Source organism: Mustelus asterias, chromosome 4 (genome assembly GCF_964213995.1).
Source record: "Mustelus asterias chromosome 4, sMusAst1.hap1.1, whole genome shotgun sequence".
Taxonomy (NCBI): Eukaryota; Metazoa; Chordata; class Chondrichthyes; order Carcharhiniformes; family Triakidae; genus Mustelus; species Mustelus asterias.
Genome location: NC_135804.1, coordinates 56,861,035 through 56,880,856, shown reverse-complemented (window position 1 = coordinate 56,880,856; position 19,822 = coordinate 56,861,035). Strand labels below are relative to the sequence as shown.

Below are 19,822 nucleotides of genomic sequence, written 5' to 3'. Positions count from 1 at the left end.
ATGTTGGCCTGTAGGACGAAGTCACACAATGTCAATCTTACTGTAATGGTTTTAACTCTCTCCCACCTTTCCAAAGGAGTTGATCTCAGTATTCAATATGGGCCCTGCTCCAGAACCGCTTTAAAATTACCTTGTGTCCTGTCACAGAACCATTTTGAATAAGATGGCATCACACTTCAATCAAAAAACATCTAGGATTTGTCTGTGAATTGACTTTTAGGATATTACAATACCTAGCATGCAGCACTGACTCTATTAATGTTTCTTTCTGACAGTGGGTTTAAGACTAATTTGAGCCAGTTCAGTGAGTGTTTCAATTGTTAAATGAACATACATTATTTTCCTATTTTTGGACTGTGAAAGTGCCTATTGTAAATCAAAAGATGGAAGGTTGAATGTACAATATTTTACGCTAATGCATAGTTGCATAATAAACTTGTCACTGCTTCACTGAAAGCTGGATCATCTCCCATCTATACTGGCACACAGGATAGTGAAAAAGTGTGTAGTTTCTGACACATTGGGAAGACCAAATAAATCAGTAATTTATCCATAAATTAACACAACATTGTATAGCTTACTGTAATTTGCAGGATTTAGACATAATATTTATGTTGTGTGTCATTTGTTTGCTGTTTTGAAACTACATTATTGATTATAAAATTTGTGATGGCTTTTTGAGACTTGTGCATCAAGGCAATGGGTTTCATTGCATTTCACTTGGGTATCAAGTTTCAGTTTGGTTTCTGCCGTTTGCAGTCACTGTTAAAACCACAGTGACATAGATAAAAATAAAACTACTTCAGTCTTTAAAAATGAACTCCATCACCAGTGTGTGTTTTGGAAATGGAGTTTATTAAAAAATTATTTATAACTGCAACATCATACAAGGATGGCTTGACTGTACCTCCATGGAATTGCTAAGTTCAATGGCCTGCATTTTATTTTAAAAAGCCATCAGCTCCATGTGAAACTGATGGCCAAAGAATGGGTAAGTAGAGGGAATTAACTGAGGAGGATATTTATAGATCAGAGAAGCAAAATGTTGTGAATGCTGGAAATCTGAACTAATACAATGCTGAAAATGCTCAGCAAGTCAGACTGTATCTGCGAAGAGAATTGATGTTTCAGGTCAGTGACCTTTTTATTATAGCTAAAAGGTCAGATTGGAAAGCATTCTGTCAAAAGGTAATTGACCTGAAATATTAACTCTTTCTCTCTACAGATGCCGCCAGACCTGCTGAATATTTCCACCATTTATTTAATTGATACAGAATCGACTCATGAGATCTGTTCACTCTGTTCACCTTTCCTATCCTAGATTTCCAGAGATGGCCTTGGGATGAGGAAGAATTGCATACATGGCCATTTAATTTGGGCAGAGTAGGATATTGTCAATTGGAATGCTTAGATTGCAATGGGGCCCTGTTTGACATGTGAAGAGAATATAAACTGTCATGGGATTAAAAAAGATTTCCACTGCAGGATTAAATAATTTGATTTTGATTGTGATATTAGCCTGTTTACAATACAACATAATTGAACTGGATGCAAGTTGCTCCAATAATGGAGGAAGCACTGACATGTAAAGTGCAAATTTAATTTGTCTCATTGCTTGTTGTCATTTCTGAATGGTGTTAGTTCTTTGGACGTGGTGCGAGTTCTTCACACTTTTGAAGTGATAAAATTGAGTTTGGACTGATTTTTCTCCATTATTGTGAAGGGCTCCTAAGTTCAATGGCCTGCATTTTTAACTGACTTTTCTATGGCTTTTTTGCACTGAAACCTGCAGTACAGTAATGAAATTCCATTTCAGCATGGTGCCCTCGAAATGATCTGGGACCTGTAAACAGGGCAAGCAACTTTGTTTATCCTTATCCAATCAGACTGAATAACTCTTAATGAACTGTCAAGTCCAAGCCAGGAAAGTTAATTTATAATAGTTAATTCACATAGAGAAATGTAGAGGGAAAGGAAAGGGGCACTGAGAGATCAGATATATAATATTTACAAAATCAGGTCACTAACAATTAAAATCTGAAGTGATGAGATTCTATACTTGTAAAAGTAAATTTTCGGTGAGAGAGGTTTGAGTGAATTGAGACTTTTGCAATAGACTAGACAAATTGTAATTTTTTTCTCGTGACTTTAGTTGCATCTCATGGGTAAGTACAATAACTTGATATTATTTCATATGTTTGAACACAGTGTCTCAGTAAAATGCAGTATAGCGCAGCTACTGGAGGAGCAGGGCAATGGACTGCAACTCTGATTGCTGCGTTGAACTACATGTCTAGTTCTCTAGACGTTGCTGTCCAATTTACTCTAAACGTTGAGAGTCAATGCCCCTACTTTTCCTTAACCCCTTTTGGGTCTTTGTTTTTCTGACTCAATTCAGAAAGCTTTAGTGAGGCATGTTTTGATAGAGGTAGGGTAAAATGAGATGTGAAAAAGAGGCACATGCCCACAATGTAGCACAGTCCCAACCAGTAGATAAGTTTTCAATGATCTTGTGATACTGGTAGGGAAAAATAAAATGGCATGCCTTCTATATCATAGCCAAACAGAGAAAATCTGAGTTAATCAGTTAATATTGCATAGAAAAACAGAATTTACAGTACTGAAATGGTAATTTGATTTAACTAGTCTATGCTGGTATTTGCATTTCACACAAGTTTTCTCCATCTATGCATTAAGACTCGCTTCAAAGTATTAATATCTGTTTCAAACATTCTATGCCGTAGCACATTCTCATCCATGTGTAAAGGAATGCTTTTCGAAATTCTATATTAAATCTCTTAATGGCTATCTTCTACCTCTTGTTCTGGACTCGCCCAAAGGAGAGTGTTTCTCTTGGCTGTTAACTCTTCTTGGACTTCAAAAACATCATGCTCTCTGGCTTGCTGTGCTGGAATTTCAAGTTGATCTGATGGTTCAACTTTTTTTGACATCTTTATCTCAATATTAAAACTGATTTCCATCTTGAAAATTAAGGAAATGATGAGCTGGTAACACTGGTGTGCACTTGAGGATAATTGTAAATCATGAAACTGACATTCTTGGGGAAGAGTGAACTGTTCCATTGGGATGGGCTCCACAATAAATACATTGCAAGGAATAGATAGTAAAAAAAAAATTAAAGATTATTTATCAGGATGCACAAAGCATTTGTGATGAGATGAATTAGTGGCACAGATAGAGGCAAATAATTTGGATTTAATTGCCATTACTGAGTCATGATTACGAGATGATCAAGTATGGGAAATAAATATTCCAGGGTACACAATATTTCTGAAAGACAGAATGGCAAATAGAGAGGGGTAGTCTTGATAGTAAAGAATGGCTTCCAGACATTAGTGAGAAAGAATCTGGCTTCAGATGATGAGTAAGTAGAATCAATATGGTTGGAAATTAGGAATGACGAGTCAGCAAAACCAGTGGAAGTGGTTTATAGCAGCCCCCCCCCCCCCAAAAAAAACAAAAACAGTAATTATGACACTAAACAGAGCATTCAGTAAGAAATTGGAGCCTGCAACAAAGGAAGCATAATAATTGTGAGGCAGTTAAATCATCTTAGACTGGGACAATCAAATTGGCAAGAGTGGATGGAGAAGAGTTTGAAGAATGCTTTTGTGATCATTTATTGCAGCAATGCATTGTGGGGATAAAGCTATCTTAAATCTTGTAATGAAGCAGGGTTAATTAATATTGTAGTGACAAATCCACTGGGAAATAGTGATCATAATACCATTGAATTCCATGTTAAGTTTGAAAGTGACATGCTCCCATTGTAAGCAAAAATCTTAAAACTTAAAACAAAGCCAATTGCAAAGTTAAGGGGAGAACTGGTTAAAGTTAATTGGGTAAATGGAGGTGAATGAATAGTGGGAAACATTTAGAACAATTCAAAATCTTCAACAAAAATACATTCCATTAAAAAAAAACTCATGGTTTATCCAGAATGTTAAGGATAGTATTAGATTAGAAGAGGCTTACTATGTTGCAAGAACCAGTAGCAAGTCTAAGGATTGGGAGTGTTTTAGAAACCAGCTACGGGCCACCAAAAAGTTGAGGGGGAAAAATAGAACATGAATGCAAACCAGTAAGAAATATAGTAAGGCAGATGGCATGTTGGCTTTTATTCCAAGGGGATTGGAGTACAAGTCTTTCCACAATTACGTAGAGTACCGTGCATCGGAGGCAGTACAGCGAGGATTCATAAAATTGATTCCTGGGATGGGGGGTTTGTCCTACAATTAAATTGTCCTGAGTAAATTGAGTTTGTATTCCCTGGCATTTAAAAGAATGAGAGTTCATCTCATTGAAACCTATAAAATTCTGAAGGGGCTTGATAGGGTGGACATTAAAAGATTGTTTGTTTCTGTTGGTTGGGGAATCTTAAACACAGGGACAGAGTCTGAGTAAGGGGTCAGTCATTTTGGACTGAAATGAGAAATTACTTCACTCAAAGGGTTATGAATCTTTGGAATTCTCTAACCGAAAGGGTTAGAGAATGGGTGCTCCATCGCTGAATACATTTAAGGCTTGGATAGGTGGATTTTAGGTGTCTTCAGGAATTAAGGGATATGGGGAGTGAGCATAAAAATAGAGTTGAAGCCAAGATAATCTGTGATCGGATTGAATGGTGGGACAGGCTTGACAGGCCATAACATCTACTCCCATTGCTTGTGTCCTTGTATTCTGGGCTGAGCTTAGTTGTTCAAGGTGACTAAGCTGCACAGAACTGTATGTGTAACTGAAGTTGAATAGATTGCCAACACTGCCTGTTTTGACAACGTACTGATGAAGCATATATTACATGTGTATGTATTCTGAGAAGTAGTTGATGCCTTTATTAAAGGAGAAAGCAAAATAATTAGGTGGAAAAGGAAGGCAAGTCTTTGGTTATATTGAGACAGAGGGAAAATTGCCATTTCAAGGGTCGTTCTTTAAGAAAGATCTGTGGGGCAGGTTTATATTTCATGTAACCTTTTAATGTGGTGTTTTTATTTTGAGTTGCATCACCTATGCTGCTCAAGGCCATGCTATTCTTCAAATTCAAGTCTGTATTATCAGCCGGATTTCCTGTTAGTTGCATTTCCAATACCTCGCTTGAGAATGGCCCGTGCTTTGCTGTATTCTTACATCAGTGCCTGCATTCATTCACTAGGCCCATATGCTATTGATTGTATTGAGCGCATGATATCAATCCAGATGAATCAACAACTTGGTTCTATTCATTAGGTTTAAATGCTCTTCAGTGTATGTTAGATCAATTTTGAACAGATTAGTGAATTATTTCCATACTTATCGCCGATTAAAAATCAGTCACAGCATTCTAAGAGTACTATGCCTTTAGATAGCCTTGTAAATGCAACATTATGATATGCGTATAATGGGTCTGCAACTAACATTGTGACAGTGAATCAATTGATGAGCTGTTTTCTACTCTCCATTGTGTCTTGCATTTATTGTTGCGTAACAATATAATTGTAACAGACTAATATAATCGAGCATGGTGGATATCTTTGTACAGCTCAATAAAGAATACTTAATTCTGAGTTATCTTCTAGTCCAGTTATCCATTCTGGTGAAACAGCACTGGTTTTGGCATTTTCTGACCTAAAAGCCACCCAATGGTTCACCCTAACCACTTACGCTGCTTAAGTAACAGTTCAACCTGCAGCTTCTAGGAATGGAAAACTTGTAAATGGGAATGTGAAGAACTCTGACACTGAATAATCCAGCATTACAGTAATCTTTGGCATAATGGACTGTAGGCTGATGCCATGATTCGATAAACTGGAAAATCTTTTGCACAGTAAAACAACGGAACCTATTTCTCCTGTACCCTCCTCCCCAATCTTTTTGTATTGCCCTCATGACCTTCAGATGCATACCTGTCTCCCCCACCTTGGGATGAAAATATAAACAGATGAACTGATTAAATCAATGACTAGTTATATTTATTGGGTTTTAAAAGTTAACTTAACACATGATAGATTAATGTTTTCTTATAGGCACTAATTTGTTGCCAATTAAATATGATGAGTGGCCTCAGCATTTCTGAAGTATTGTGGCTTTTGGTGACACTATGCAAGTTTGTGACAGTGTATAATGGGACAGCAGATAATGCTGTGTGACAGTGAATCAATTGATAAACCGTTGATCTGTTTTCCATGTCATGCCTTGCATCCATTATCATACCATCCTGTTGGCCTATAGTCCATTATTCCAAAAGAATTAGTGCAGCACCAGGTTATTCACTCAACAGTTATGGTCACCTCACTGATTTCTGCTGTTTCTAGTTTCCTTACAACTAGGGCATTGATGTTCCTGCAGCTCCCTGGATGGTCAGATCAAAATCAGTGTTTTTTTCCCCCCCACATTCCTATTCATAAGGGTTGGATTCCTGGAAGCAGTAGTTTGAGCTACTGCTTAAGGAGTGGAGATAGATGCAGTGAGTTATTGGGTGACATTTGGGGCAGAACAATGTCAATTAGCAAAGATTGGTGAGGTTTATTCTCAGATGTTGATCCCAAGTGGATTCCGCATGTTCTCAAGGAACATACATGAAAGGCCATTTGACCACCTACGTTTTGTCCTAGTTCCCTTTATAGTGAGAATCAAATCATACAATAAGTCCAAGTATAGTAAAAGCATTTCGGATATTTCAGGTTTTCATTTGCAAATAAAAAACACATCTCTTTAATATGTCACTGCCCTTTGTGGACTCCATTTCATTATTGGAATAACATTTGATGAAAGCTTTTATGATTTGAAATGGCTGATTGTCAACAACATTAAAACAAATTGACATGGCCAGCAACACTGCTTTTTAAACAGTAAGACCATGATATCTGGTGACAAATCTTTAGCTTCAAGAACTTGTCTTGTTTTTTAGTAGAAGTAGTTGTACAACTAAAGTTATACTGTTGACTTTCTCCTCATTCTTGCTCTTGAGGCATGTTTCTCTTACTATGTAATTCCAGTTCAGCTTGCTTGTGTCGTCAACCAATCCTATTAGAGGATTGATGGTCAGCTTTTGGGACACAAGCACTAAATATTCCAAACCTGACCCGGAGGGTGTATATCAGAGAAGGTGGAGTTTTGGTTATCTTGCTGAATTGTGAAAACAGCTGTTCACTTAAACTTGCTGATGTGTTGCTTTTGCTTGGTATGTTTAACAAGGGCAGTTCCATAAGACTATTGCAGTTTGCATCTGCATGGAACCATGGCTGGAGCAATAACAGCAGGAAATTCTTTGCAGGCATTTGTGTTTACAAAGTCAAATGCTGGATATCTGAATTGTGATTACAGATGAAATAAAGTTCCATCAAACTTGGTACTCATTGCTTTTTATTGAACCCGCAGACCAGAAGGTCCTGCTTACAGGTGACATTTAACATTCCCTTTAAAAGCTGGAAGACACCCACAAGTAAATACTTCCCAAGGCTCTTTTTTGTGTTATGCATTTAACATTGTAGTGTCCTATGAGTTGCCACCCTTCTCAAAGACTCCAACCTAAAAGAAAAATCCTCCTTTCATGTAAGCAGAGGTCTGCAGTAGTCAGGTTGAGTTTCTCGATTGCAGTGAATTAATTCCTGTTGCCAGTTCTCTGCTTCCATGTGGAGGAGATGGCTAAGATTGTGGCCAAGACTTATGAATAACAGTTATAAGATGTAAATATTCTGATCTGGATGCAACTGGCAACCTGGGTACAAATTGTGCTCAGAATTGCATTGGCTTTGAGAAGTGTTTTTTTAAGTCAAGTTTATCGAGGTAATTCATGTTTGTTACTGAATGTAAAATCTGCACAATCTATCTCAATTGGACATTTTAAAACATGATTTGATTTTTCAAAAACACATTCAAAACTCCTTGAAGTTCAGTGGTAAGACTGATGGTTTCTATCTTCTTTCACAGGTCGATGATGAGATTTCCTCTGACTGCAACCATGTGAGTAAACCAAATCTTCAGATGCTCTTACATGTATTGAAACATCTTTCAGATTCTGTTGATTTAAGGTTTCTACATTTTTGGCTTTGTCATTTTAACTGTTTAATCTTTCTTTATTGGAGGGCAGTATCAGGAGCCATGGTGAATAAACATAGCCATTATTCATCATCATAGTAATTTAAGTTTATGTCCAGCCATTTGCTCAGTTGCTTAAAGCAGTTTACAGTTGATTCATCCAGACCAGTAAATTCCAGGTTCATTTCATAATCTGCCATGTAAGATGATCTCTGCCAGTGGGAGGGTGCAGTTAGACCTGGTACCTGGGCTACTAGAAAAGGAAGGGCAGTTAACAGTCCCACTCCCAGTCATTATACTAGGGGACATCTATTTTAGGCGATACTTGTCAACAGGGCTTTGTTTTGTCATGCTGAACATTGACTTTATAGGTTCATAGACAATAAGCATTCCCTTGTTTAACATAGACAACAACCTGGTAAGGTTTTGGATAATGATTGGGGTCTGTAGAAATGATCTGGATGAGACACTGGAAGATAACAGACCTAATGCACCGTACCATTATGCAGTGATGCCTTCAGGTGAGGAGGGAAAAATTGGTGGCAAGAAAAAGACTCATTTGAGATTTTGGTTATGTAGTTTTGTGAATTGGAAAGTACATCACTTGAAGTTTAGATTTTCATTAAATATTCTTCAAAGCTATGTGAACCATTACACCATGGGGCGGCACGGTAGCACAGTGGTTAGCACTGCTGCTTCACAGCTCCAGAGACCTGGGTTCGATTCCCGGCTTGGGTCACTGTCTGTGTGGAGTTTGCACATTCTCCTCGGGTCTGCGTGGGTTTCCTCCTGGGTGCTCCGGTTTCCTCCCACAGTCCAAAGATGTGCGGGTTAGGTTGATTGGCCATGCTAAAAATTGCCCATGGTGTCCTGAGATGCGTAGGTTAGAGGGATTAGTGGGTAAATATGTAGGGATATGGGGGTAGGGCATGGATGAGATTGTGGTCGGTGCAGACTCGATGGGCCAAATGGCCTCTTTCTGTACTGTAGGGTTTCTTTGGTTTATTACACATTGCTGGATCGGCTTTTTTGGGGGGAGGGGGGAAAGAGAGGTGGAGAAAAAGTAGCACTTCCTCCTACCCCCATATGCCCTGCTCATGTCTCTGTCTGTCTTACAGTAAATGAATAAGAGAATGTGGAAATGAGCGATTCCTTCATACTTGCATTAAGGGGAGGCGTGGTGTAATGGTATTGTCACTAGACTAGTTTTCAGAGACCCATGGTACTACTCTTGGGACCTGGGTTCACATCCCACTATGGGTGATGTAATTTGAATTCAATAAATATCTGGAATTAAAAATCTAATGACCATGAAACCATTATCAATTGCCACCTGATTTGTACATGTACAGTCATGTGGTTAACGCTTAAATATTCTGAAATGGCTTAGCAAGCCACTCAGTTCAATGATATTTTGAGATGGGCAATAAAAGCTCGCCTCGTCAGTGATGCCCGCATCCTGTAAATTAATTTACAACAAAAGTACTATGGTACTCACCCAGGAGACAGTTTTGTGTACGTTTCCTCGAAGCTTCTGGATATTGCCAATTTAGACAGATTCTCATACCTGCTTTGGTAGTACATGCAATTAGTTTTAATGAGAATTGAGAGTTTGATAATTTTGCCCCTGGAGTGTCTAAATGTCTGGCACTGAGCTGTGTGATATAAGTCAGTTGAGTGTGGGTATCTGGTTGTTGGTATCTACGACGAGCGTTCATGTGTCCTTGAGTAAATTATTTGCTTTCTGTTTGAGATACTGATCTCTATGTTAACATTTTCTGTTGATATTAGATAAATGCTATCACAAGATTTGTTTTTAATAAATGCACACGTGCCATAAGATGATACAAGACAGATTTTTTTAGCAGTGCTTTTAATGAAGTGATTTACCATAGATCCCCATTTAATTCAATTTCTCTTTCAGCTGTTGTGGAACTACAAGTTTAACCTGACTACAGACCCTAAATTTGAAGCTGCAGCAGGGGAAGTTTGCAAGGCCACCTTAAGTGAAGTAAGTAAAGTGCATGAATCTAAAATAGTCAATCTCTGCACCACAAAACACTAGATCAAAAATAAAACAATGCTCTTAAATTGGACATGATGATATTTTGATTTTTTTTTTGTGAAAGCACTTTTGTAACCCAGCTTTCATCATTAACTCTTAATCTGGCACTCAGCGAGTTTCTTCTGTGGGTTCAAATGCATTTTCAGGATTTTACTAGCTGCTATATTAAGTTGGGTTTGCAGTATTCTTTCAAATTGGCTAAATTTAGTTTCATGGAACTAATTTGCGCAAGGGATTTTGTTGATCTAATTTTAGGAAGCAGGCTCTCTAAATCCTACTTCATACTCTTCTGCAGATTGTTCCTTTCTTTTCCTTTCAATTCAACAGGAAGCCAAAGATTTGATCTGTAACCTGACTGCTCTGAGTTTGTTTCTTGGCCAGTTGAACTGCTGATCAAACATAATCGTTCCCCAAATGAATGATGTGATCCTTGAAGCAGGGTGTGTTTTGTGGATTTGATTCCTTTTGAGCTGAATTTAGCTTAACAGATCAAGAAATATGAAATAATATATGCAAATGCTATAAAGCAAATAGTCAACAGCCTTGAAAGTGACATGAGCATTGTTCCGAGTCTCGGGACCCAGTCCTTACAGGTCAACCTATGTCTGGCACCATTTTGAAGACTGGTGGCAGAACCCATTGCTAGTACCAATCCAGAGAGTTGTCAAGAGAAAAGGAACCTTGTTCCCTCTATCTGCTTTAATGCACCTACTACTAAGAGTACTTAAATGAGAGTATGGCTTGCATATTCAGGAACCTTTGGTGGGCTTTCATTGCTGGTACAATTCCACTAGCCTGGTCCTGTCTGGGGAAAGCTGCAGTTAAGCTTTGGACCTTTCAAGAAATAGAAATGCAAAATATTTGCTAGATAGCATAATGTTTGTAGATGTGTGTTCCTTTATAATACCTCCTCTCTGTTCTGTAGGTGAAAGAGTGTGCTGATCAGGAGCCAGGGAAAGGCTATGTCATTTCCTGCTTGATTGAACACCGTGCAAACATTACTGAATACCAGTGCCGTCAATTCATAACCAAAATGACAGCCATCATTTTCAGTGATTACCAGCTCATCTGTGGTTTCATGGACAGTTGCAAGAATGACATCAACCAGCTCAAATGTGGCAGCATTCGACCTGGCGAGAAGGTACTGTGCTGCCTCAGTGGCTAGAGCCACTGTGGTGTTGACTGTTTGCAGGTTGGGGTGTGTTATTCCTCCTCTTGTGACTTGGTGTCCAATTTTGCTTTATAACACTTGTGAAGTGCGGTGGGGCATTGTACTATGTTAAAAATATTATAAAGTTACAAATAGTTGGTTTCGTGAAGTGCAAATGTTGTTGTGTTTTATAAAATGAATGCTTTTCACAGACAATCTGCTTAATATTCATTAAAGCTAGTTTTCAGATGCAGATTCATTTTTTAAACATACGAGTTGTTGCCAATGGACTGAAAGCATGTGGAAATTGAATACTTTGCAGGAGCAGCTGTAGAATTAGACTGAAACCATGTGGCAAATATTTAATCCATTGCTGGCTGATGCCAATGCAGAGCTTTGTATTTGGAATCATTTTCCGTCAGATATGACGGATTCTTTAATGCCAAAAATTCGGCAAAACCTGAAAAAAATATATAATTTAAAGCTAGTGCCAATACTCCTCCTTTTCCCAACTTTACTAGCTGTTCAAAATCATGAATGTCTGCTGACTGAGTGCATTTTGTTTTGAGTGTAAAAAAAATGAAACTGTACATATTCTATCAGCGTGTCGAAAAGATCCTGCAACCTGATCTGTGTTGAATACTCATCTTTGTGTGACAATGCAATTCCTTCTGGCCTTTCGCAGGCTAGCATTTGGGAGCAATTTCTCCCCTTTAATTGTCTTTATCACTTTAATTTGCTTTTCAAAATGTGGTCGCTTTGCACCTTCCTATCTACGTGCCCTGATTATACCCAGTTAAAAGAGCAGTGAAGCTTTTCCATCGGGAAAATACAGCTGCATTATGAAACTCCATGCATTAATTGGAGAGGTACCCTTTGAAACTACAGCTCCTCAGCAATAGACACAAACCTAATTATAGCCCATTAGAGTGGCTGATGAACTGAAAATGGTTTTAATTGCTTGCTCTAATGTCTACTCTAATTCTTACTGTACAACATCAAGGCTGGTGCATAAGGCTGTCCCATTAATATATGAACTTGTAATCAGTAGCTTGATACAGAGTAAATAGCCCCTTATAGGCATGATAGAGATGAAATATGACTTTGGTGGCGCCAGTTTATCTGAAAACCAATGGATTGGAGAGTTTTTGACCTTTAATGCATGCTCCTTATCAGCCCCCCTTGAACCAAACTCTGACCTGGGAGAAGAATTGATCAACCCTAGGTCTCTGCCTGTGGTTGTATTTGAGCTGATTCTTGAACTGCATTGTTGTCTCAACTTCAAATTCTCTGCTGTACACTTGACCTGTAGTATCTTCAAGATTGAATGTACTCTGGTCTATGAAGCAAGGATTGAGAATGATACTTTGAGATTATGGTTCAAACTTTATAGTTGTTTGCAAAGGCATGAAAACATTTTCCAGGATCCAGCTGCCCACTGTTAATAAAATTATTTAGCTAAACTTAAAATGTAGCTCCATCTATAAGAACATAAGAAATGGAGCAGCTCCTTGGTCCCACTCAGTTAATAAGATCATGACCGATATTCTACCTCCATTCTATTTTCCTGTCTGATACTCACATCCCTTGATTACATCAGTGTCAAAAAAGGCATATTGATCTCTGCCTTGAAGACACTCAACAACTGAGCATTTATAACTCTTTTCGGGGTAAAGAATTCCAAAGCTTCACAACTCTGGAAAAAGTTTCTCTTCACCACCGTCCTAAATGTCTGTCCTGTTATCATGAGGCTACAGCCCCTAGTTTTAGATTCTTTCAGCCATGAGAATCAGTCTCTCGGCATTAACCATGTCAATCCCCCTCAGAATCTTGCATGTTTCAGAGATCAGCTTGCTTGCTTCTGACCTCCAGAGAATATAGACCCATTCTGCTGGATATCTCCTCAACACACAACCTTTCATCCTGGAATCAACCTGGTGAGCCTTCATTCCACCCACATTGGCAATATTATTCAGTAATAAAGGTTAACATACTATTTGTTTCCCAATTATTTACTGTACCTTGCATTTTAACTTTGTTCCTTGTGCAAGGGTACCCAAATCCCTTTGAACACCAACATGTAATAGTTTCTCACTGTTTTAAAAAAAAATTCAGTTTTTCTGTTCTTCCAACAAAACTGAATAACCTCATTTCCTTGTGTTATACTACATCTGTCACTTTAGCCTCTCTCAACTTAACTGAATCCATTTGCAGACATTTGTCCTCATCACAGCTCACTTTCAGACCTAACTTTGAATTGTCAACAAACTTGGGTATGTTGCACTTGGCCATTCCTTGATAGACTGTAATAAATGAGCATTTATTGATCTGACCTGAGATGCCATTGCCTTCACTTGATCCAAGTTGATCTGAAGTCTGCTTCTCTGATCTCATTTAGCATTGTCCCATTGAGGGCAAATTCACCAAAATAGCAATAACTGAATGTTGACAGCCATTCCCAGAATGCTTCAGACATTCGGGAAGGAGGCAATTGTCTACTTTCTACTGTGTATTTTTTTAAAGTTCGGGCTTGTTGGTTTCCCAATGATCAGCTTCCCCTGCTTTGTTTAAAACAGGAACAAAAGGGAAGGTGTTGGGGACAGAAAAATGAAAGTTAATAGTGACGGGTGCAAGCATCTGGGACACAAAATTTACAGGCTGGCCACTTCTGATAATCGGAGCTATTGGGATGTGAGAGGCTGAGCTTTTGTTTTGCAGGCCTAGCCCAAGAAAAGTTGGAAGAAGTGCAGATCCAGATGTCATTGTTCAAATGTATTGTTGGCAGTGACAATTGACTTGAGCAAATCTTGGTCGAAGGCAGTTGGGTGTGCATTGGATTTCCTGCTCATCTTAAGTGATTGCATATGTGTAGTCATTATTTAAGAAGTCCTGCTGTGCTCAGCAGTGGTGATATGATGCTTTAAAGCCTCAAATCTTTACAGAGGTGAGGAAACATTGTCCCTGATGGTGCAAAAAGATTAAAGGCATTGATGACATCTGTTTCCTCCAAATTGAATTATTTTCTATGTTGGCAATTGTCCCTGGACACAACTGCAGTTTTATCAAAAAATAGGTTGGAAACATTCAAAGATATATCAGTTTGTTTTTGCAATGTTTATTTTTGTCAGAAAACAAATGGAGGTACTTTTAATAGTCTCTGAGGATCAGAACTAAATAGATCTCTTCCTGCAGTATAGAATCACAGAATGGTTTTACAGCACAGGCGAAGACTATTTGGGCTGTTGTCTCCATGCCAGTTCTCTGCAGGAGTAACTGAGCTAGTCCCCCTCCCCCATCTTTTCTATATAGCCCTGCAAATCTTTTCTCTTCAGAGGCTTATACAATTCTATTTTGAAAGCTACGATTCAATCTGCTTCCATGACACACAGTGCATTCCTAACATCATGTTGCCATTGGTTCTTCTGCTAATCATCTTAAACCTGTGTCCTCTGGAAATAGTTTCTCCAACACCTCCAGCATGCCTTATCTTGATCTCCTCATGGAGAACAGCCTTAGCTTCACATATCTATTTATGTATTTCTGGGGCCATTCTCATAAATCTTTACTGCACCCTTTCCAAAGCTTTCACATCCTTCCTAAAGTGCAGTGTAACTTCTATTCCTCCTTGATTTTACTAAGGAGTGACAACTCCATCTTTAGTTCTGTACTTTTCTATCTTTTTTCAGAGGACACAGAGGGGGACCATTGAATTCCCTCAATACAGAGTAAGAATTGAACTCTGGAAGTTCCTAGTTCCTATGGCTCCATTTCTTGCTGGCCGGTATTTTTTACTGACTGAACTATTGGATGTGTCAACAGTGTTAAAGCACAGGCAGTACAAAAATGAGATTAACTGTGCACAAATCTATTAATATCACACTATGTAGATACTGAAGATGAACTAAAATTTAGCCCAGTTGAGTGCAGGAGTTCACAGAACTGTGTTTGAAATTAAGTACTTGATTTTTTCAAGTCTCTATAAATAACTAATTTCATTATCTTCAAGGGGAAACCCACCAGGGAATGCTGCCAGTTTTAGGTTTTCATCTCATTTTGCCACGTGACTGTGAAAATGTCTTTTAGATCCTCTTGTTCCACACACTGATCGGTTATACTTTGCTTATCAACCCCGTAAGTCAATGGACGATGCTGTTCTGACCTTGGTTCATTTGATCCAACAGTTCACCGATTAGACAACTATGTTTGCCCTAACTTTGTTGATTTCTCTTCAGCTTTGATGCCATGCAACCATTCAAGCTTATTGAGAAATTGAAAAACCTTGGCGTCAGTCTCACACTCCCCGACTTTTGGATCAGTTATTTCATAACAGGACCCAGCGGATGTTAGTTTCTGGGATTTATTTGGAGCCCACGTTAATGAACACTGAATTCCCTTGGAGCTGTATACTTTCACCTTTGTTTTTCATCCTCTAAACAAATGATTGTTGATCTGAATACGCAACATAATCCTGAAATATGCAGATGATATGGTACTTGCGGGCCTTGTAAGAAATAACAAAAACTACAAGGACTCTAAGTTCGTAAAATGATCCAGTAAGAGTTCTCTTGATGGAATGGAAACAAGGCAAAATAACTAGTTATAGGCTTTAGGGAAATGCCATTTAATGATATTGTTCCACTGAAAAATAGCTACCAGCTACAAGTATCTAGATATGAAAGTTGATGAGTTGAATTCGAGGAAATAGTGTGTGAATGTGCTAGCCAAGCAGCATGCAGATTATACTAACAAAATTAAAATCCTTTTGAGTAGATCTCACAATCATGAAACTATTCTGTATGGCTGTTGTTGAAAGTGACATCTTATTTTATATCTCTCCTAGTACTGTTATCTTTGGAAATTAGACTCTTAAGGGTGCAGATATTATTGAACCAGGCAGGGAGGCTATTTGAGCAGATCTTCCTTCACAAAATCTGCTGTCAAAGAATTTTGAATGAAAGTAAAGAGTATCGTGTACAATGAGAATCTCCCCATATGCTTCTAGCAACTGGCCAGTAGATTAAGATCTGCAATTAACTAAGACAGATTGGCTGTCCTGGAGTGGTGTGGAACATTTTTAAACTATTTGTTCTCTCCAAACAGGATGTACACTCACAGGGAGAAGTGGTATCCTGTTTGGAAAAGGCTTTGGTGAGCGAAGACAAAATGATTTCTGATAACTGTAAGAAGGCCATTTTGCGTGTAGCTGAACTCTCTTCAGATGATTTCCACCTTGACAGACATCTGTACTTTGCCTGCAGAGATGATCGAGAGCGCTTCTGTGAAGATGTAAGTTGTTGTTTTAATTGATGGATTTTATACATTAATGCCATGGTGTTCTGATTGAAATTTAAAACTGCTCGAGTCAGGTAGTTAACTATTCTCTCCAAGCTCACTCAACTCTGCTTGCAGGACCTCACCCCTCTTTCTACCTATGTTGTTGGTACCAATATGGACAATGACCATTGGCTGTTCACCCACTCCCTTCAGAATGCTCTGCAACTGTGTAATGACATTCTTGACCCTGGCATCAGACAGACCACATGCCAGCTTGGATTCATGTCCAAAGCCAATTAAATGCCCGTCTGTTCCCCAATTACCAAATCACCATCACTGTTGTTTTTCCATTCTTCCTTTTGCCCCTCTATGGCCAAGCCAGCCTTGTGCCATGGATTCTGACTGCACATCCCAGAACTGAATGCGGGTTGAGAGTGACATGCACTTGGAAACTCCTTCAATTCCTCCCTTCTAAATTGCATGGTGGTCACCCATTCCCTCTCTAGCTACATAGCCTTAAGTAGCAGGGTGACTACATCTATAAATGTGTTATCCACTAAGGGTAATGTTTAATAATAGATTTTATATATGTTGTAGAATTTACTTTGCTGGAACAAAATGATGAAGGGTTTGAAGTGAGGGTGGGAGGGAAAGAAGAAAGGAATAAAGGAGAAGAATCCAAAGTGCCTGTGTAAGGTAACCCTTTGCTTTCAGTTTGCAGTAGCATTTATTGTCAAATGGAATATGAAACTTGTCCCAGTATTGAAAGCCGTTGAAGAAATATTTTGGATGTTACTTCACATTCGAGGATGTTTGAAGGGATCATGAATATGAAAGAGTGTGAAAACAATGATTTCATCTCATCAGTGTCACCTTATAGGAATGTAATTCCACCGTGGTAAATTTTGGAACTGGAATCCATGCACTGAGCATGCAGCTAAAAATGGTGTCATGGCAATGAAGCTCATGCCTGATTTCCATGTCTCATAAATTGACAGTTGGTTTTTCCATAGTTAACTACTTTTTGCTGACAGGAGAGCTTAAGTAAGTAGGGCATGGTATCAAGCCTGCTTTATCTGGCCTATTAGGGTTTTGATCTATCTTCAAATATTTATCAAACCCAAGTTGGTTCCTGAACATGAGCCAGCAGAAAATAGTACATGTCTGACACCTTGGGAGTATTGCAAAAAGACACTCTTGGCTTCATATGGTATCACAGCAACCAATCCCGTGTTTTCCAAATAGATATAGAGAACAAATAAAGTTGGCAAAAATAATTGAACATCAGCATGTAACGGTGAAGGATTGTCCTTGGAGCAGTTATGAAACATGTATTGTTTCTGGGGTTTATATCTGCAAGATTAGGAGATCTTCTATTTTCAGTATCTAAATATTTTTGTGTAAGCATGATCACACCTGCAGCGTGAGGAAAATGGATGGTCACCAAATAAAGACCAGCTTACCTGATGGGGCAATTAACTTGCTGGAGACTGCATGTCTCACTCAGCAGAAGATGATGTAACCTGCCTGTTCAATGATAATACTTTAAGAGCGAGTACCTGTAATAATTCGGACTTTTTGGGAGGTTGCTCATAGACATGGGAATTTGATAATGTTTGGAGATTTTCAGTGGTTTAATGTTTGCTCTTGGAATTGCAGGACTGCAGCACATTTAATCTTCAGAGGCATTCAGATGAAGAAATTCTATAATGGCATTGTAACGAAGTTCAGAACTGGAAAGTGGCTTCCTATTGGCATTAAATATACAGCACAGAAACCGGCCCTTCAGCCCAGTTGGCCCATGTTGGTGTTAATGCTCCACAAAAAACTCCTGCCTCTTTCCATCAAATTATGTTAGCATATCCTTCTATTCCTTTATGCCTCATGTATTTCTCTACCTTCCTAATAAATACTTCCATGCTATTCACAACTTCTTGTGGCAGCAAATTACACATTGAAATTACTCTTTGGAGAAAGATGTTCAGTTTAATTCCTCATTGGATTCATCAATCAATAGAACCCTTAGAGTGCAAAACCATTCAGCCCATTGAATCTGCACCGACTCTCTGTGAATCTGACCCAGGCCCTCTTCCCCTTTCTTGTCCTCCCTCTCTCGCTCAATCCACCATTACCATGGCTAATCTATTTAACCGACACATCTGGGACACTAGGGGGATACTTAGAATGGCCAATCTACCTAATCTGCATATCTTTGGACTGTGGGAGGAAACTGGAGTAGCTGGAAGAAACCTGCGCAGACACTGGGAGAATGTACAACCTCCACACAGACAGTGACCCAAGGCCAGAATTGATTCTGTTCCCTGGAGCTGTGAGGCAGCAGTGCTAGCCCAATTTTCTTTTCTCTCTCTCCTCCCCCCCCCCCCCCCCCCCCCCCCCCCCCACTCTCCCTCGCTCCTCCCTGACCCCCACTCTCTCGCTCCTCCCTGACCCCCCTCTCTCTCGCTCCTCCCTGACCCCCCTCTCTCTCGCTCCTCCCTGACCCCCCTCTCTCTCGCTCCTCCCTGACCCCCCCACTCTCTCGCTCCTCCCTGACCCCCCCTCTCTCTCGCTCCTCCCTGACCCCCCCTCTCTCTCGCTCCTCCCTGACCCCCCCTCTCTCTCGCTCCTCCCTGACCCCCCCTCTCTCTCGCTCCTCCCTGACCCCCCCTCTCTCTCGCTCCTCCCTGACCCCCCCTCTCTCTCGCTCCTCCCTGACCCCCCCTCTCTCTCGCTCCTCCCTGACCCCCCCTCTCTCTCGCTCCTCCCTGACCCCCCCTCTCTCTCGCTCCTCCCTGAACCCCCTCTCTCTCGCTCCTCCCTGACCCCCCCTCTCTCTCTCTCGCTCCTCCCTGACCCCCCCCCCCCCCTCTCTCTCTCGCTGCTCCCTGACCCCCCCCTCTCTCTCTCTCGCTCCATCCACCATTGTCAGCATGGTTTTATGAAGGCTAAGTCATGCTTGACAAACTTGCTTGAGTTTTTTGAGGACCTAACCTGCAAGGTGGATATTGGGGAACCATTGGATGTGGTATATCTAAACTTCGAGAAGGCTTTTGACAGTGAGATAGCAGGGGATTGCAAATAGGTTCCTAGATTGAATTGAGGATTGGCTGACTGAAAGCAGAGGGTCAGGATAAATGAATCCTACTCGCGGGGTGCCGTAGGGGTCAGTCCTCGGACCTCAACTGTTTACAATCTGTATAAATGTTCTGCAAGCACAGACAAAGTGTAACATAGCAAAATTTGCAGATGATACTGAAATAGCTGGGAAAGCAGATAGTAAAGATTTTACAGACGGGTAT

The 19,822-nt window shown here is 39.7% G+C and overlaps 1 protein-coding gene across 3 annotated transcripts in view; it reads left to right on the top strand.

Moving 5' to 3' along the window:
• LOC144492725 (Golgi apparatus protein 1-like) overlaps positions 1 to 19,822 on the top strand; it is a 129,231-nt gene that overhangs the window by 58,819 nt on the left and 50,590 nt on the right. For all 3 annotated transcript variants that reach the window (XM_078211083.1, XM_078211082.1, XM_078211084.1), the window contains exons 2-5: positions 7,927 to 7,959; positions 9,959 to 10,045; positions 11,025 to 11,240; positions 16,350 to 16,535. In XM_078211083.1, the coding sequence (XP_078067209.1) occupies positions 7,927 to 7,959; positions 9,959 to 10,045; positions 11,025 to 11,240; positions 16,350 to 16,535 (522 nt within the window). The remainder of the gene's footprint in view (positions 1 to 7,926; positions 7,960 to 9,958; positions 10,046 to 11,024; positions 11,241 to 16,349; positions 16,536 to 19,822) is intronic.